Source organism: Anser anser (assembly GCF_964211835.1).
Source record: "Anser anser genome assembly, chromosome: 1".
Lineage (NCBI taxonomy): Eukaryota > Metazoa > Chordata > Aves > Anseriformes > Anatidae > Anser > Anser anser.
This window is the reverse complement of record NC_139720.1, coordinates 203,138,502-203,156,921: the sequence shown is the minus strand read 5'-3', so window position 1 is coordinate 203,156,921 and position 18,420 is coordinate 203,138,502. Positions and strand designations below refer to the sequence as shown.

The 18,420-nt window shown below is 39.6% G+C and overlaps 1 protein-coding gene across 1 annotated transcript in view; it reads left to right on the top strand.

The window, feature by feature from the left end:
• Positions 1-18,420, top strand: part of TYR (tyrosinase) — a 56,682-nt gene that overhangs the window by 34,015 nt on the left and 4,247 nt on the right. The window contains exon 4 of the mRNA XM_083840357.1: positions 12,936-13,117. Within this exon, the coding sequence (XP_083696483.1) occupies positions 12,936-13,117 (182 nt within the window). The remainder of the gene's footprint in view (positions 1-12,935; positions 13,118-18,420) is intronic.

Below are 18,420 nucleotides of genomic sequence, written 5' to 3'. Positions count from 1 at the left end.
TGCAAAATACCATATAAATACCATGGAAAACAGAGTGTAAGTGGGAAGGTTGGGGTGTTGCTGAGAAACACAGCTCCCCAGTATCTCTCCTTTGATATTCCTGTGTCTAGGCTGAAAGGCAAATTGTACACCAAGATACTGAACCTGTGCTCTAACTTCTATTTCAATAAGGAAGTTGGGCAGTTCCTGCTACTGCAATTGCAAAACACCCAAACAGACACAGAAACATCCTTAGAGGGTCACACCACAGGCTCTTCTAACCTGTATCATGGCACCAGTTGCAGCCAGAAGCAGAAGGGAAGGAGTACAGGTTTAAGGCAACCATCCTCCAGAACACCCCCTGTGTTGCCCATTGAACAGATGAGGGCTGAGACTATATAGTGCACTTGAGTCTGCACCTTCTTCTTGAGTAACCCACTCTCAGGTCCTCTGGCAATCCACAGGTAGATCATAAATTATCAGAGGCATAAAAAAGTAGGAACAAGGAACAGGTTCTGGAGATAAATGCTCTTGGTATTGATTAAACATATATAAAACCTATAGTGCTGCTGATCTACCTTGCTTTGGGGAATGGCGAGACAAAGGTTAAACAGACACCTTCTGGATTGTATGTGAAATACAGTAGCTGGCAATCTCACCTGCTATGTCATTATTCAGGCTAGATGTTTCTAATGACCCATTCTGGTCTTAAAAATCAATAGTATAGGAGGTTCAGTTCAAATAGTCCCATTTAAAGTACATGTTTCATATCACTCTTGCTGCAAGATTTCGGCTCAGCCAACGCAGTTAAAGAATGGATCACTTTGTACATTACACATTATGCAAGCTATTAGTAGTTTTTAAAAAGAAAGGTTACTTCACCCTGAAACTTGGCGAGAGCCACATGGTTAGTCTTCACCTATTCTCTTAACGCTGGAGGAGGAGAAAGCTCTCTCTGTGACACAGTGATCAAGACAAGCTCTGATGCAGACAGCTAGCATAGCATTGAATTTCCTTCCTGCAGCACTTCTGCAATAATAGCTGCCATAATTGTTCAAATTGTAAAAAATCACAGGAAAACATGGTACTTTTCTCACCCACGTGTACCTACCTTCTATTCATCAAAAGAAATTATCACTTCGCTGCTGTAGATGTGATTTATATATTACATGCCCTTGTGAACCTCAATAATGACAATCTTTCAGTCTCCAAAGAAATGAATTACAGAGCACAGGAGTGGGTTACAGTCAGTCCAGCTATTGCCACAGCAGTCCATTTTAATCTGCCTGTTTGCTTTCTCTTCAGGGGAAACTATTTATTAAACTTTGGAGCAGCTGGCATTTGTACTATCTCTTACTTCAAGTGATGTTTTTCTGTTAGCTGCAAACAGTGGCAATGATGAACTTTCTCAAGCTAACACAGGAAACATATTACAACAAAAGTTACTTTTTTTTTTCTTTTTTTTTTCTTTTCCTTCCATTCAATGCATGATTACATTTCTATTTCCTTTTTTACAATGGACAGAGGATACACAATCATCTCTTATATCTCTTGGTTTTTACAGTGTTGAGCAACACTGGATACCTAAATGTGAATGAGAAACATATACTTTTAGCCAAAAATTACTCTGGTTCAACAGCAAGAGGTGAAACAACACAGCTACTTTAAGGAACAAAATCTTATCTCCTACAACTATTTAGAGTCATCGCTGACTTCTGTTGGTATAAACAGACTGGCTTGACTAAAAAAAAAGATAAGAGTTTAGATCACATATCTGACTGAATCTCAGCCCAGCTAAGCCTAACCTAAACTCACTGTATTTTCTAGCATAAGTGCAAAATAAGCTTCCGCAGGAGATAACTTGCTCTGTCAATAACTGAGTTATGATGAGGCACTACCTAGTCCACACTAGACAATACTCACATTCACTTTCCACTGCACAAATTCCTACATGATTTCCAACACTCATCTCCTGCCTTTAGTGTCATGAGTGATGTGTCACACTCATCTATTATCTCCTTCTCCAGTTGGAATAAATTTCTTTATGTTGTAACCCATCAGCAACCCATCAAATATAAGCTGGGCTCAGCACTTGTTGGTTCAGCCTACCTAATTTTCCAAGAAGGGAGAAAACAAGAATCTTTCAGTGAGATTTGTTGAGTGAGAAAGTGGGTTGCAGGGATACCGGCAGGTTAGGCTTTGTAGTATGGCAGCTGTGCTCTGGGCTTATACACAACAGGGTTGAAGCCCTGAGCAGCTCTCCTCTTAGAGAGGAGCAGCACTTATTTCTACACATGCAGCAGCAATCTCTGCTCAGGACTCTTTTGTCTAAATCCTCTTCAGGTCTCAGGTGCCTGAGCAGCTTTTTCTTACAATAGACTTTGGAGGATCTGAGCAGCCTTTACTTTGGAGGATCTGCTGCTTTTTGTATTCCAGAAGATAAACACTTGGGGCACTACTTGATTATTGGAACAATGACTGGAAGCTGTGCAGCCCTTTGCACCCAACCGAACGCACTAAGGAGCAGTGAACTAAGGAACAGTGTGTTCTCCAAATGGCTATGGATATTTAAATTTTTTGACATAAAGAGAAAAAAATTCAGCTGGAAAGACTGAAAACCCTTTGTCTTCCCCTACTCCTCTATAGGTGTGGAGGGCCTTTTTAAAAATAGGGGAAAACTGCTCTAAATCACAGTAGAGAGAATATTAAAATATCTCATATCCCCCGCAATTGTAGTAGCCTTGAATATTTCCAAAAAGTGGGACATGGGCAAAGTGGCATTGTTTGTCTTGTAGATGGGGTTGGTCATGTTTACTCTCTCCTTCTTTATTGTTTCCCCTGTCTGACGTTCTCCATGCACCAAGATTGTGCAGTGCCATAAATTAAAACAAAGGAGGTGGAAGGAAGCACAGGTGCTTGTGGTGGGATGGTGGAGCAGAGCAGCACCAGGATCCTCAAGCACCACTTGGCTTTCCAGCCCCGATGGTACTGTAAAACAGGTGGGAAGGTTTCAGCATGGTGCACATTATCATGGCTCATCCAGAGAATGCTCTTTTTGGAGGCAGCCTGCAATTGTTGTTACTTTGGCTGGATAAGCAAGTGTCTTGATGTCAACTGTACATTGCTCCTCAGCTTTAGAGGTGGTCTGGTCTACTGTGGTCCACAAAAAATAAAAATAAAAAAATATTCTTTGATTCAGAAGGCAGAGTAAAGGAAAACAATGAAGCAGGCCAGACCTTCACTGAAAATGAATATTCATACTTCAAAGATATATAATTGATTTACATGACAATATAAGCTCCAAGATAAAATGTAGAAGCACATCATTACATGAGGGAACATCTCCACTGGTCTAAAACATCTTTTTTCTGTTTTGTGCAAGTCTGTGTTTAAAGCATGAGGGATTGTCAAATCTGATAGACCACTAGAGGTAAGTCTACCACAGCTCCATGTTCTCAGGTCCCAACAGTGCTGAGTCTGAATATATTTTCCCAGTAGGCACACATACAGACAATGCATACAAATGTATATGTATATATACGCATATATGTATGACCAGCCACACAGATCAACACAGAAAATACAGCACTCACAAATACCAACAGTACGAACAACCTCATCCTCTTGTCCTCTCTGCTTGATGAGGCTGAAAGCCTGTGAGTCAAAAATTTAGATACATATATATACGTAGAGAGAGTCTGGATCCCTCAGTAACTGACCTTGGACACCCAGTTTACCCAGTCTCTGGATCCCCTGGTCTCCCAGTTGCCTCTCTCACAAGCAGATAGTCTCTCCACTAGGTAGTCCAGGAATTGGCAGAGAGGCAACTTGGAAGTGGTGTCACAAGGGCTGGTGGAACAGGTGTCACGCTCAAGGGTGCACATGCACACTGCAACTTGGAAGTGATGGGGGAAGCTGAAAGTTCCCCAGCAGCCAGGACTGGGACACAGAGCAAGCATTGAAACCCAGGGCAGTCCTCAGCACTGTTTCAATGCAGGGAAGACACAGCTTTGGAAATCTTGGCTGGGTTTCGTACAATAATTGAGGGCAGCAACTTAATTTTTAATCAGACTATTACATTATGACAGGTTCAATTTGTTTACAAGCAGCCTGAGAGTCCCTGTACTGTCTTTAGTCAACTTAAAAGTAAAAGAAAAAAATGACCCTGCAATATAACTGCGTATACTGGCAAATAATGCCTTGACTTTACAACCTCAGCTTTAGTAGCTCTACCAGCACTGAAGCACCGATGCTTCTCCCAAATGCTTGGGATGGGAATTACCTGAAGTGACTTTGTAATATCAGGTGACTAGTGCCAACTTTTAAAGTGATGACTACTGTATAATCAGAGTCCTTGGACTAGCATCTCAGCTTCCCTAAATTTGTTTCTTTTCCATTTTTTTACTAATGCAAATACATGTTGCTTGCCAGATTTCTTTTACAGAATGTCAGGTCTCATGATAGTGAAATAAATTGTGTAAACGAGATCTAAGTAACAATGTTCTGTCTACCTTTTACTGTAGTCAGTCTTACCTTGCCTTAGTCTCACAACAGTAAATCAGGAACGAAAGTCTCTGTGTCAAGTCTGATGCAACCAGTGATGTAGCACATATTTGAATGTGATAAAGTTATTAATGACTTGCAAAGTTGCCATGTAACAGCTAAACCCTCAGTACTGGCTGTATGCATGCTTAGCAGAGGTTCATGGATTTATCAGGCTAATGAGAAACACAGAGCGCCGTTTCACAGTTGCTTTTAATCAGCTTAATCTGGTTCATAACCACCAGAAGAAACAGTCCTGCTAACCTCTTTTGAGCACCTGGATATGCTTGTCCCTGTTCCTTTATTGTACTGGTATTGGCCGTTATGCAAAAGCATAATGAATCAGGTCTGGGATTTTATCTCACCTCAGCTATCCTGGAATAAATGAAAACAAATGAGAAGTTTGGATTTAAAATAAGTCAGTTCCTTAATCCCAGTTATAACAAGGTTGTGCGAACACTTACAAGGAAGGTGAGGACAAGGGGTAAAAAGACAAGAGTGCATCCTGGGACATAGAGTGACCATGAACCTTCATTGTCTTCCCTCTGGGGACACCTGCAGTGTTGCATGTGTTCCTGGTCACCCGGCAGAAGAACTTGCATAAAGGTACCGAACCCCCTTTCCCTCTCTCCAGCTGTTCTTAATTGCTAGGTAAAATACACCAGCTTAAACATCTCCTAGAAAAGATTCCCGAATGGCCAGTTAGGTTTACGCTGTCTGTCAGTGTCTCTGCAGTGGTTCAATACAAGGAAATCTTTAATAACAGATATTGGTCTGGTTTCTCCTCCTACGCTGCAATTGGTCAAATGTAGCTCTGTGCCTGGCTGTGGAGGCACAGTGTTTAAAAATGGCTCCTAGGGGAGACTCTTCGAAATCATAAAGAAAATACCTACTCTCATTGTCTTGTTTCACTTTTTTCCAGGTTTTATGATTTTGTTCTTGCAAGCAGCATCTCTTTTTTTCAGATCACACAACGTTAGCTAGAATAGTATGAAGTTATACAGCTTACCTATAGCAGTGCTGCTTATACTCTGCTTGATATTTCCCACTGGCAACATAAACCCATTTATTTCTTGACTCATCCTTTCATTAGCTATAATCCCATTGCATACATTATTCATAAAATAATATGAATCCAGAAATATATATATTGGTGGCCTTTTTTTAATCATCTTCAAATCAATCTTATTCCCCCCACCCCTTTTAAACCAAGGTGTTTTTTTTGTTGGTTTTTCTTTTTTTTTTTTTTCCCCCATATTAATTTTCTGCTATGGTTCATTTCATTTCACTTTGTATAATCTGGTATGTATGAAGCAGAACAAGGAAAATACTCAGGTCTATTTATATGCAATCAAATGAAGTGATATATCCATATCTTTTACAGATGGCTTTAATTTTCTCTGTAAAAGCACTTTACTGTACTAAAATTCATTGTGAAAGCAAAGTATATTTCCCCAGAATGAAAATTTAAACTACCGAAGCATCAACATACCTGGTGGGAGTCTTTATTACTTTTTACAATATACCAGCTCTTTACAATAACAGTACTGGGACCAAAAAAAAAAAAAAAAAAAGTTCTAACTGAACTGGAGTTTAAGTGATAGTGAATTTATCATGTTGTTCCAAGGTTTAAATAAAAACACAGAGCCTTATTTTAGCCTAAATATGTCTAAATCTAATGTATTCTATGATATTAAAATACTGTTTCTTATCATAAAAATAATTTTTGCATAAGCTGTTGATCATCATAATCTAACAGTTCTAAAACTTTCAATATTTACTCTAATAAAATCCCACTTTAAAATAATTTCTACTCTGGAAGTGCAATACAGAGAAACTGAGCCTCATTGGGCTTTAAATATAAGACAGGGCCTCTTTCAAAATTCAAATTATTTTCCTATTCCTTTTGGTTCCTTAACCTCTTATTTGGATATGCAATTCGGGCACTTTGATTTCCTCAAGAGAAGGGAGCAGCCTTCCAGACAGAAGGAGTCTTTACTCTAATCTAGATACACTTATTTGTTAAGGCCTTTGAAGAAAACCTTTTCCATGTTACTTTTGCTTGCCACTGAATAAAGATGAAGGGTGTTAGGGCTATCATGAGACTGATTTCCATTTCAGTTAGTCCATTTCCATATTTTAATTTTCTATTTCTTAAGTCCTGATTGTCCGTGACCTTTCTAGTCAAGAGCTGTCACCTTGGCTCCCTGGGTAAGATACCTTCTTACCCATTGCTTGTGCAAAGTACCTCTCACTAAGCCACCAAGATGTAGAAAGCCAAAGGAATTTGCTTGGGCCATGAGCCACAATTGTTTGAGGGGGTTGGAGAATTTGTTTTTTGGGGAGGATGAAGCTATGATTTAAACTTATGATTTCTAAATGTGATTTTTTTCAATGTCTAATCCTTGTATCAAAGAGAGTCCCCTGATAATCAGGGTTTGTTTTCTGCAGCCCAAGTAGGGGAGCCCATTCTGCTCACTCCTCCAAAAGATTTGTGATAGCCAAGCTCAAGTTCTGAGTTCTTTAATCCTACGAAGAAGATAAGGAGGGAACTGGCTTAGACAAAAGGATTTTTCTCTGCACAGTGCCTAGGCGAGTGACCATGCATTTGTTTCTTCTTTCATTTCCTGTAGCCAAATTGATGGTAACCCTTGTGTTTCACACAGACACACTTCTTCCTTTCCCTCTTCCTTTCCGTCTCCTACTTAATGAGGATTTACTCTCTCTTTTACCCTCTTAGATTCCAGGTTAGGTTCTCCCCATTCACACACCCTGAATAAAATTCCCAATGGATTTCGACTAGTTCTTCTCTCCTTTCCCGTATCCCACTTTATATATCCCACCACCCTCACATCCCATCTGCTCTTTTCAGCATTGCCAGCATCTCCCAAATGACGCCAGTCTAGCTAGGAGTGCATTGCTAAAAATATCTCCATGTCTGGAAAATATTACTGCTACCTGTGCAAGTAGCTAATTAGCTGTTTGCCCTCTTTGTCTATGTGGTGAGGAAGAAAGAAGCCAACCATACTGCTGTAGGATTTAGACAGATATTTCCTTCATTGAGCTTCTGCCCAGTACCTTTTGGGGGCAGAAGAAATATGGAGATTGGATATCACAGAACCTTTGTTCATTAGATGTCTTTTTGTTACTTTCAGTCTCATCACGTCAAAAAAAAAAAAAGGAAGACAAAGTGTAATAAAACGGCCTTTCAGTTGTCATTTTATTTATAGCCCTGCTTTGTTAGACTCTGTGGGGCAGGGGAGGATGCAGAGGTTCATATAAAGAAAACAAAAAAGCAGTTTTGCCAAGGTAACCAAGAAATCCAAGGAGTTTGAGTCTGCCATTCCGCTACAAACTTGGCTTTTCTACCAGCAACACTGTCACTCCACAAAGGGACCAGCTAATCAGTGCATCAGCACTTTGCCTCTCTGTGTGAGTTTTTAGTTCTGCAGCTCTAAGCTCTTCTTCCAAGTTTGCAGCTACTGCAAGCATATAAACATGGAATATAAGAATATATTTTCAAGGTATAAAGAAATAACTTACAACATGGCTGCGTTTAAAGGAAGAAAACAAAACCTTCTATCCACAGTGAGTGGAACATCTGATGACCAAAATACTGATTTCTCTCTGCCACAGAAACCACACGCCCACTATCTGATAGAGCAACCATTTCTGTAGACCAGGACACATGGATGAACATTCAGATGACAAGGAGCTGACAGAGATCTTATGGGTCAGGATTAAAGGGAAGACAAGGACAGGTGACATTATAGTGGAAGTGTGCCACCTGCTCAGGAAGATCAAGCAGATGAGGCTCTCTATAGACATACAGAAGCAGCCTCACGTTCACATGCCCTGGTCTTCATGGGGGACTTCAACCACCCCAATATCTGTTGGAGGGACAGCACAGCAGGGCATAGGCAACCCAGCAGTTTCCCTGAATGCATTGATGACAAATTCCGTCTTCAAGTGATGGAGGAGACAATGAGGAGAGGTGCTATGCTGGACCTCATTCTCACCAACAAGGAGGGGCAGGTGGGGAATGTGAGGCTCAAGGGCAGCCTTGGCTGCAGTGACCATGAAATGGTGAAGTTTAGGATCCAGAGAGCAGTGACGAGGCAGCACAGCAGGCTCGCTACCATGGACTTTGGGAGAGCAGACTGGCTTCTTCAGGGATCTACTTGAGACAAAGCCCTGAAGGGCAGAGGGGCCAAGAAAGCTGGCTAATATTCAAGGATTAGCTTCTCCAAGCTTGGGAGCAATGTATCCCAACAAAGAGGATGTTGGGCAAAAACACCAGGAGGCCTGCACAGATGAATAAGGAGCTCCTGGCCAAACTCAAGCAGAAAAAGGAGGCCTACAGAGAGTAGAAGCAAGGACAGATAGCCTGAGAGGAATACAGAGACATTGTCTGAGCAGCCAGGGATCAGGTTAGGAAACCCAAAGCCCTTTTAGAGTTAAATTTGGCCAGGGACATCAAGGGGAACAAGACAAACTTCTATAGGTACATCCGTGATGAAAGGAAGACTAGAGAAATTGTGGGACCTCTCTGAAAGGAAATGAGAGACCTGGTCACTGAGGATACGGAGAAGGCTGAGGTACTCAATGACTTTTTTGCCTCACTCTTCACCAGTAAGAACTGCAGCCACATGGCCCAGGCCCAGAAGGCAAAGTCAGGGACTGCAAGAATGATGAACCTCCCACTCTACGAGAAGACCAAATCTGAGACTATCTAAGGAACCTGAAGGTGCACAGATCCACGGGACCTGATGAGATGCATCCGTGGGTCCAGAGGGAAGTGGCAAATGTAATTGTTAAGCCATTGTTAATCATATTTGAGAAGTAGTGGCAGTCTGATGAAGTTTGCACTGACTGGTAGAGGGAAACATAACCCTCATTTTTAAAAAGGGAAAAAAGGAAACCCAGGAAACTACAGGCCAGTCAGTCTCACCTCTGTGCCTGGCAATATCATGGAACAGATTCTCCTGGAAACTCTGCTAAGGTACATGGAAAATAAACTGGTGGCTGGTGAATGTATGAAGAGAGTTAACAACATTGGTCATGGATGGTCATCATGGGAGTCATAAAATGTAACTCTCTGATACAAAATTGCCTATGATGCCCAACAAGAGCTATTTGGATTTTACAACAAATATATATCCTGTTTCACTCTCTCCATGGATTTTCTCCCCAGCTGAATGAACTGGGAGACTTACTTTTCCACCCAGCTGGAAAACCTTTCTTAAAAAGCAAGTGTAAGATTCCTTCTTTCATAACTTTTCTTACAAAATATGGCTAAACCAGGAAATGGCAGTGCACCCTTTTAAACTGAAAGATACAAACATATGAGATAATTAAAAAAAAAAAAAAGATAATGTATTAAAGAAATGTATTAAAGATGTCAGATTTTTCAGGCAAAAGAATAAAAACATGAAGATGAAGATCCTCACAAAAAATACAGAGCATCATGCATTATCTTGCCAAGGAAAAATGAGTATTGTGAGCCCATCTTACTGAACAAGCTGGGAACAAGCCTTTAAATGGAAAGCATGAATGCAACTTCTTTGAATTGCTTTATTAGCAAGCAGAATATGATCCTAATATTTCAAAGTGTCAAAAAAAAAAAAAAAAAAGCCAAGATAAAGCCAAGATAAATGCACAGGGCCAGCTATTCTAGAGGGAGTAATGGAAAGTGTGACTCTTAAAACCCAAAGGGGTATTTTTGAGATTTTTATAGTGACATACAGATATGTTAGAAGAAACATATTTCTGTAAAGATTATATGGTTTTATGTTGGCTAAAGGAGAGAACTGTTCATAAACAACTCAATTAATTGTGCAACATAACTTATGCATTAGCACAAATCATCTTATCATTAATTAGAGACATATGATTGCATCTAAATCTAAGAATCAGCTGCAAGAGCTGGCAATTCAATGCTCCTGCTATGGCTAAGAACAGCTTGGTATCTTACGTGGGAACCACACTGCAAATGAAGGAATCCAAAGCACATATATTCATTTCCATGGAAATGCTTTACATTTACATTCTATTTAAAAGATTACTGGCCTAAGAATTCTTGAAACTGCTTATGAAACTGCAACGTTTAAGTCATCCAGGGAGAATGTTGCATTTCAGGGCATGTCATGCAAAGCTATTTCAGGTGAATGACAACTCCTAGCTCTGAATTGTGTGTTCATCAACCCTTCAGATTTTTAGAATGTGGCTGCTGAATGTGGCTTCAGCATTTTCTGAAAAACAGACCCCAAGAAGTACCTCAGACTGAGCATTCAAATGTTAGGGTGTGGATCACCATCAGACCTTGAAAATCTGATCTAAGTCCTTTCTCTGCCTTCTTCTTAAATTATAATCACGTCCTTATAACTTAAGTGCCTCTGTACCTCTAACAGTCCGATGCTGCAGAGAAGAGCTATCTCAGTTCTCATCTACAACTGCTGGGAAAAAAAAATAATAAAAAAATAAAAAGCACTGACAGTAAGGGTGCCTTGCCCAAAACACAAGTAAGAGGCGAGCAGCGTAAGGACTGGAGGCCAACACCCTCCCTCCCTCCCACCCCCAAGCTAAACTAGCAGCCTGATTTCCCATACATTTTATGCCTTTTTAAATGATTACTGAATTTCTCTATGCCATTCTCCAAAGATGTAATCTGATTACAGACTTTCTGTTCAAACTTTCTCATGATAACTGCAGCTGAAGCCTTGATATCATTGTTTAAATTTATCCATTTGAAAGCTTCAGCTGAGCATTATTATTCTGACAAGAGTTTTTCTAGACAGGGCTGATTAAATTAACTGAAGATGAGAGCCACAAATGAAAATCTTAATCAAGATTAATACCTGCATTTTTAAGGGTTGACAAGGTGGATGAACATAGTGATGCTTTCATCTAATAAATCTTTTGATCCTAAAAAAGAACCAAGGTTCTGGCCCAAGCTCTGTTTTGATGAGGGAGAGAGGGCTTTAATTTTGGTGGGATAAATGAAGTGTTTCTCAACATTTCTGCCGAATGACAGGAGATAAAATTCTACCAGCAGAATTCCTGCATGTTCCACTGAGATCCAGATGCTGCATAGCACTTGCACTTAGGCTCTGTGTTTTTGAGATAACTTGAGTCCCTGAACAGCTGGTTATTAATTACAGGGGTATGGGGAGCCTGTGTCCTCCAGCTGGTAGCTGGTGTTAGGGAGCAGCCCTTGCATGAAGCACCTCCAACCCTGAGCAACTGTTGAGCCAAGGTCTCAAATAAAGTGTAATCTACAAGTCTCTTTAGATCCTTGTATCTTTAAATCCCTCATAACTGATGAATTCAGTGATCCCTCCCTAAGCTTGATGTCGATAATGCCCTCCTACCAAGTTCTTTTGATGAAGTATAGACTCCCCTATCTTTACATGTAAGATATCTGCATCTGCTCCCCTGGCAGCACCTTGCCACCTCCCCTGTTCTAACCTGGCATATCCAGGTGTTTGCTGACAAGCCAAGGTGTAAACACAGTGTAAACAGTAGGGAATTTGGGAAAGGATCTGAGGATTGAATCAAGGTGAAGAATTGAGCAGACAAAGCTCAGGCACAAAGGGAGGAGAACTGAGAATGCTTTGGAGGGTTGTTGATTTTGTTTTCCAAACACATCCAAGAGTTGACTTGAAAATATCAATACAAACTCTTCTGTTCCCATACTGCAGCACTTAAGCTTTCTCTCTCCACATTAAAGAACAGACTTACAAACCTGTGCTAGGAGACAGCTAAAGGAATGAAAATGGAAAAGACCAGCTCAGGTCAGAAGTGTAGATCACATCTATGGCTACAGAAAGCATCTTTCCTGACAGCTGAACTGCTTTATCAAGTTTTTGGCCTCATGTAGTGCATCCCTTCTTCCTCAGATATTTCCTTGGTGGTGTCAAATCAGCCATGGTGTAACCACAGTTTAATGCAGGACTGAAAACCTCTAGTTACAGTGGAAAAAAATGGGGGAAGGAGAGTGAGCAACTGGGGACAAGACCATCCAGAAACAGCCATAAAGTTTCTGAGAGTGACAAGCAAGGACTGAGGTCTTTAAACCTTTCCTCTGTATCCCTCACAACCATGTGAATTACTGAGCAGAAATTACAGTCAGGTCATAGTGACACAATGAATTGCATTTAGGGAATTTAAAAGCATATTCAGCCTCTCTAAAGCACTGCAGTCCTTTGCTTTTCAGAGGCTTGAACAGGAACTCAGGACCAAAGTAGCTAAACCCAAACTACTTTTAAAGTATTATACACATAAACAGCAGTCATTGAATGCCTCCTTGTCTCCAGAGGTCAAGAAAAATGCATCAACTTTTTTTTTTTTTTTATCTTCAGGTACAAAATTTCTGCTAATCACCACCATTAATAGACATGTTTTTTCTTCTACAGCATTTTTGAGCAGTGGTTAAGAAGACACAGGCCCATGCTAGAAGTTTACCCAGCAGCCAATGCACCCATCGGCCACAATCGAGAAAATTACATGGTCCCCTTTATTCCTCTTTACAGAAATGGAGAATTTTTTATACCATCAAGAGAGCTGGGGTATGACTATGAGTATCTGCAAGAACCAGGTAACGCTACAATTTTAAGTTAATGTCAAATTTGTTGCTTATAACGTGGACTGTGTCTGCAGAATGACTATATATATATAAATATATGTATATAAATCCTTCTATTCCAGTTTTTTCCATAATGTAGTCCCAAGTTGTACCTGCTTGTTTTCATATTTCTCATCTGGTGATATGCAGAGTCAACATAACACCATTAGAAAAAGTCCCAGTCAAAAATAATCACTGACATCAATCCTATCTAGCCTAGCTTCAATAAGAGCTGAATATGACCCAAAGGGTCAACTCGTGATTAGAACAGGGGAGAAAAAGTGCTGGATTTTGAGTCTGCTGTTTACCCAGCTCAGCCGATAACATGTAACATAAATGGCAAAAAGTGGGATTTTCAGATTCTAGATGGTTTAAGGGACAGCAAATCCAAAGCTCTCTTTTTTGTTTACAAATGTAATAAAGCTGATCTCTTATAACCCCAAAGTAAAATTCATCTCCATACTGAAGACCAAAACAATGTCTGCACAGCACTTAAAACGGTGACCTGTTGACCTTGTGCTTGTCCTGTGGTTATTTATATGGCACGCGACTGAATCATTCATAATGTTAATTTAATGTAATCGAATGAGTTTTGCTCTGTTTGGTAACGGTTTTGACTTGCATTGCTGTTCAGAGATGGTTTTGATTTAGGTGTCTTGGCCATTCTCAGACACTGAAATGAGAGGCCCTCGGGGCTGTAGCTGCTGAAAAACCTCAGGTAGATCAGATCTTGGGCTTAGGGTAGGGGACTTCATCAGTTTTGCTTGAGTCTCTTTATCGTCTAAGGTAAGGGCTAAATTCTGCTAAAGTTATCAAGTTGCCCAGAACTGAGGATTGCTCAGATACTTTGGCCTAAATCCTTTATAAAATTAGGCCATTGGAATGATCAGACGTCTCACTGGAATGATCAGACACGTCTGATGTTCACCATCACCAAAAGCTACCAGGGGCGTGGGATGCAGTTACCTTTGCAAAATATTGGCCACTGAAGGAATAGATTACTATGCATGTTTGCTTTTCCTGTTTTAGGCAGAAAACTTTCTGTTAATGTGTCTCTTCGGTTAAAAGGCAATTAAGAGCTAGAAGTGCAATAATTATAAAGCAAAAGCACTAGGGACATTTTAGCAACACTTAACATTCTCGTTGCTTTTTTTTTTTTTCCTTTATCAAAATTATATCAGTTCTCAGGACACCCCTGCTTTTCTTATGGATTTTGCTTACTAATGGAGTACTGTGCTTTCTGTGCACTTGATAAACTGTCAAATCATGAATTTAGCTTGTTCATTCAATTCTCAAGTAAAATCTAGCTTGCAATTTACAGTCATGCAGAAAATGCATTTTTTAAAACTATTTTATGTGTGAGGAAAGAAATCTTCAGCTCTCATGGATGATTGTTAAGACTTTATTTTTACAATAACACTGAGAAAGAAGTCAATATTTCACCTAACATGCCATAAAATATTTGGTCAACTCCATTTATTCACAGGGAAAACAATCTAATAAATATTTAAAATATAATCTCAAAATTATTATTTTTTTTCTTATTAGATGCATTTTTGCCTTTTTGCTCATGTCACCATAATTTAGTTCCTAATCAAGACTACAAATATACATATTTTTAATGAGATTCACCAGTTTCTGAAAAAACACATTATTCCTAGAATTGTGCCACTAAAAAAAATTGTAAAGTACCATGAGAGTCAGAAATGTTGAGTCCTGAATTGGTACTGCAAAAGAAAGCAAATGGTAAATTATTTACCATGTAGCAATTCAATTCTATTGCCTCCTGATCTCTTGCCTTTCCCTAGAGGAGTACACAGTCCATGGAAAATGAAATTCTTATTAAATTCTGCCCATGTTTTTAACACAGAGGTAAGGAAAGCAATTTCTTAATTATTTTGTGAAAAGATAATTCACAAAGAGTGAAATTCAACCTCATTTAGAAAGCCCAGATAATCCTCAGACGTTGTTCAGCCCTTTGTTAATCTCACCAAGAAGAAGAGAGTTTAAGCTATTTCTTATCTGAAGGGAAGAACTGGTTAGAAGTGGAAAATGGCCTGGAACCACGAAATGCAGATATGGATTTTCTCAGTACTTCAGTGTTTAAACCCATACTGTTCTCTAGAGAGGAACGATGGGTTCCTGTTAAGAGGAGCACGAGAGTAAACAGGAATTTCTTGATACAGGAGCTGAAGCAGGGAAGCTTGCCAACCCCCCCTTGAAACCTCCCTTGTACTCAGGGATGCACAGAAACTGTATGGCTTGGCAGCCAGGGGTTACTAGACAGATAGGAAAAAAAAAAAATAGGGGGAAAAAAAAACCACATACTAACTATAAAAATCTGGGTGGTCAAGAAGAGGTGACATCTCTGGATGCAGATCATTCAAATGAGGCGGAAGAGGAAAAGCAGAGGAACAGGACAGGACAGAGAGAGGAACGAGCACACCAACCAGGTCTTTTAAAGAAAGCAGCTGGAGGAAAGCAGCAACAGCAGCAGTTCTGAGATGCGGCACCAGCAGCTTGGTAGAGAACGAGTAGGACTATACAGAACATGCTGGGGCTGGTTACAAGGAAAAGAACTGGGAAAGAATCCAATGACAAAATGGTATTTTAACACTAAATTATATTGTTGATCTTCTTATGAGGAAAAGCTGGTGCCTGGAGCCCTGCTTTCCACTGAAAAGCAAATCAATGTGTGACAGTATGTGGCTATTTTAATTGCAGCTTCATTTATTTTTATAAGTATGACAGCCCTGAAGCAGAAGTGGTCACAAATAGTGTAGATGGAAATCCATCCCTCGGGAATCAAAAACACATGTCAGAGTCTGTTTTCTGGGGAGATGATTTGAGCAGAAACTGAAGCAGACACCCAACTTTGCTTGACATGAGAACCGTGAACTGTAAAACTGCCACAATTGGCATGGCTTACTGAAAATGAACATTTGTTAGCATCAATAAAAGAGATTTGGAAGACTAACGGCACCACCTAGCAACAGCTGTCAAAACAATTTGCTGTGACAAGAACTATTCCAAGCACTTATCTACTTATCTTTGAAGGTCTAGACTAAGTATTTTCTTTATTATTATTGTTTTTGTTGTTGCTGGTTGTTTTTGTTTCTTTTGTTTGTTTGTTTCAGAAATAGGAATGGATAAATCCATAGACAAAGCCCTGACTTTTACCCAGAAAATCTCTCTCTTTCAGTGAGAACAATTTGATGAGCACTCTAAGTGTTGCTGGGTGACTCACTTTTTTTTTTTTTTTTGGGGGGGGGGGGAGGGGGGGATATTTTAACTAAGGGGCCTTGACACTCAGGGCAAAGCAAGGGATAAAAGCATTGTGATTACAATGCAGAAGGCCAGGTTGCTCATGGATGTGTTGCAAGAGAGAGCTCAGATCCAGATTCTGCCTGCAGCTCATTTCTATTTCTGGCTCTTCAGCAGTTTTGTTGCACAATCACAGCCAAGCAACTAGAAAATGTGGCAACTGGCAAATATGTCACCACCACAGAGGGTCTGGGCTGGGTCCCCTTTCTCAGGAGCACACACTGTCGGCCAGAATGTGAAACAGTGACGTTGTGCATGGAAAAGCTTACGATAAAACTGTGGTATGTGCAACAAAATGTGGATCCTGGGACAAGAGAATGCAATTAAAGGTGACAGTACTGGGGAAATGCTGTCTTGGGAAGTGGTTTACATTTCCGAAATAAATAAAAGATGAGAAGAGATTGATTGGGTCCCACCATTTTCTTCAGGCAGAGATAACGAAGTGTAGAATAAGTTTACTTAAAACAGGGGAAACAACCAAAGAAAGCAGGAAGTAAAAAATATTCTTTGGAAAGAAGAGTATGAGCAGATTTTTGACAGTTATGTAATAGTGCTTAATGGAGGAGCATAAATATGCATTTTAAAATCTGCTTTTTTTTTTTTTTTTTTTTTTTTTTCCCCTTGGAGCCATTTAGATGTAGGAAAATGTTTTTTGGTGGGTTAGTAACAACTTAATAGGAGATAGTGTTCTCATATCATGTAACCTATAGACATATCTCACCTTTTTTTGAGAAATACATATAAGCAAACTGTGAAAGAAAGGTCCAAGTGTTAACTGAGGATGTCAACCAAAAAAAAATAAACAGTATTGCTCTATAAATACACCTAGGAAATGTTTATTTATCTTCTTTCAATACATCAAAGTAATCTGTTTTACCAGTAATCCACTCTGTGGGTGTGTCATCGTTGCCAGTGAGTGGGCAGGAATGCACAGCAATGTTACTATGCAGAAGTAACAGGCAGAGACAACTCTAAACGACTTCAGCATGGGAAAGGGAAAAAAAAAAAAGGAAAGAAAAAAAAAAAGAACTATAAGGCTTTTACCAGTCATACAGAAATGTTCTGGTTCTCACTGTTTCTACAGCCAGCCACATGATGTAAGATGGGATGGGTCATAGTTTCCAAATTTACCTACCTTAGACTCAAAGTAGAACAGAAAGGAACAGCTTGAATTTACATCATTAGATACTGTGGTTCTACTGTAAACAACCCACTAACACCCATTGCACAGCATCTCTTTCTTCCAAGATAGTGGACGATGTCTGAATCTTTAGACTTTCTCTTGTTGTCAGAACACATTATGAAAGACTTTCCAAACTAAGAATAAGAAAAATCTAATGAAGTTGTGAGAGCTGTGAACTTTCCATCACTGCAGGCTCAACTGATCCTACATTGAGGCTGAGGGAGTCTATAACTTGAAATCCCAACCAGTTCATCTTCCTTGTTGTTGGTTGTAGAAGTCTCACTAGCATTTCCTTTGATCACCCAAAAAGATAGAATCAGTGAAACCATCCACACCATATCAAGGAAATGGCAGCAACCAAATGGAAATAACTTACTCAACAAGATGAGAAAAAATTGCAAGCTTGGGCTGATGTTTGCACTGTCTCAAAGTTTGCATTAAAATCTGGTGCTCCTTAAACTGCCCACGTTAGGGGTAGAAAAGCATGACAAACGGAAGAGAAAGACTGCCAACATATCAGTGGGACATATGGTGATAGAAAAATGTTAGAAAATTTTTTTTGTTTATTTCTTGGCTGGACATAGTTTTTATTTCTAATTTGTGGAATTAACCCTTGACTTTACCATCCTCTAGTTTACATAGAAGGAATATCTAAAATATATAAATATTATTTCAATAACATTTAAATATTAACTTATTTTTTTCCATCCTTGGGATCCATTATATCAATAATGTAGTTTGAGATCACCACAAAAGGACGAATCAATAA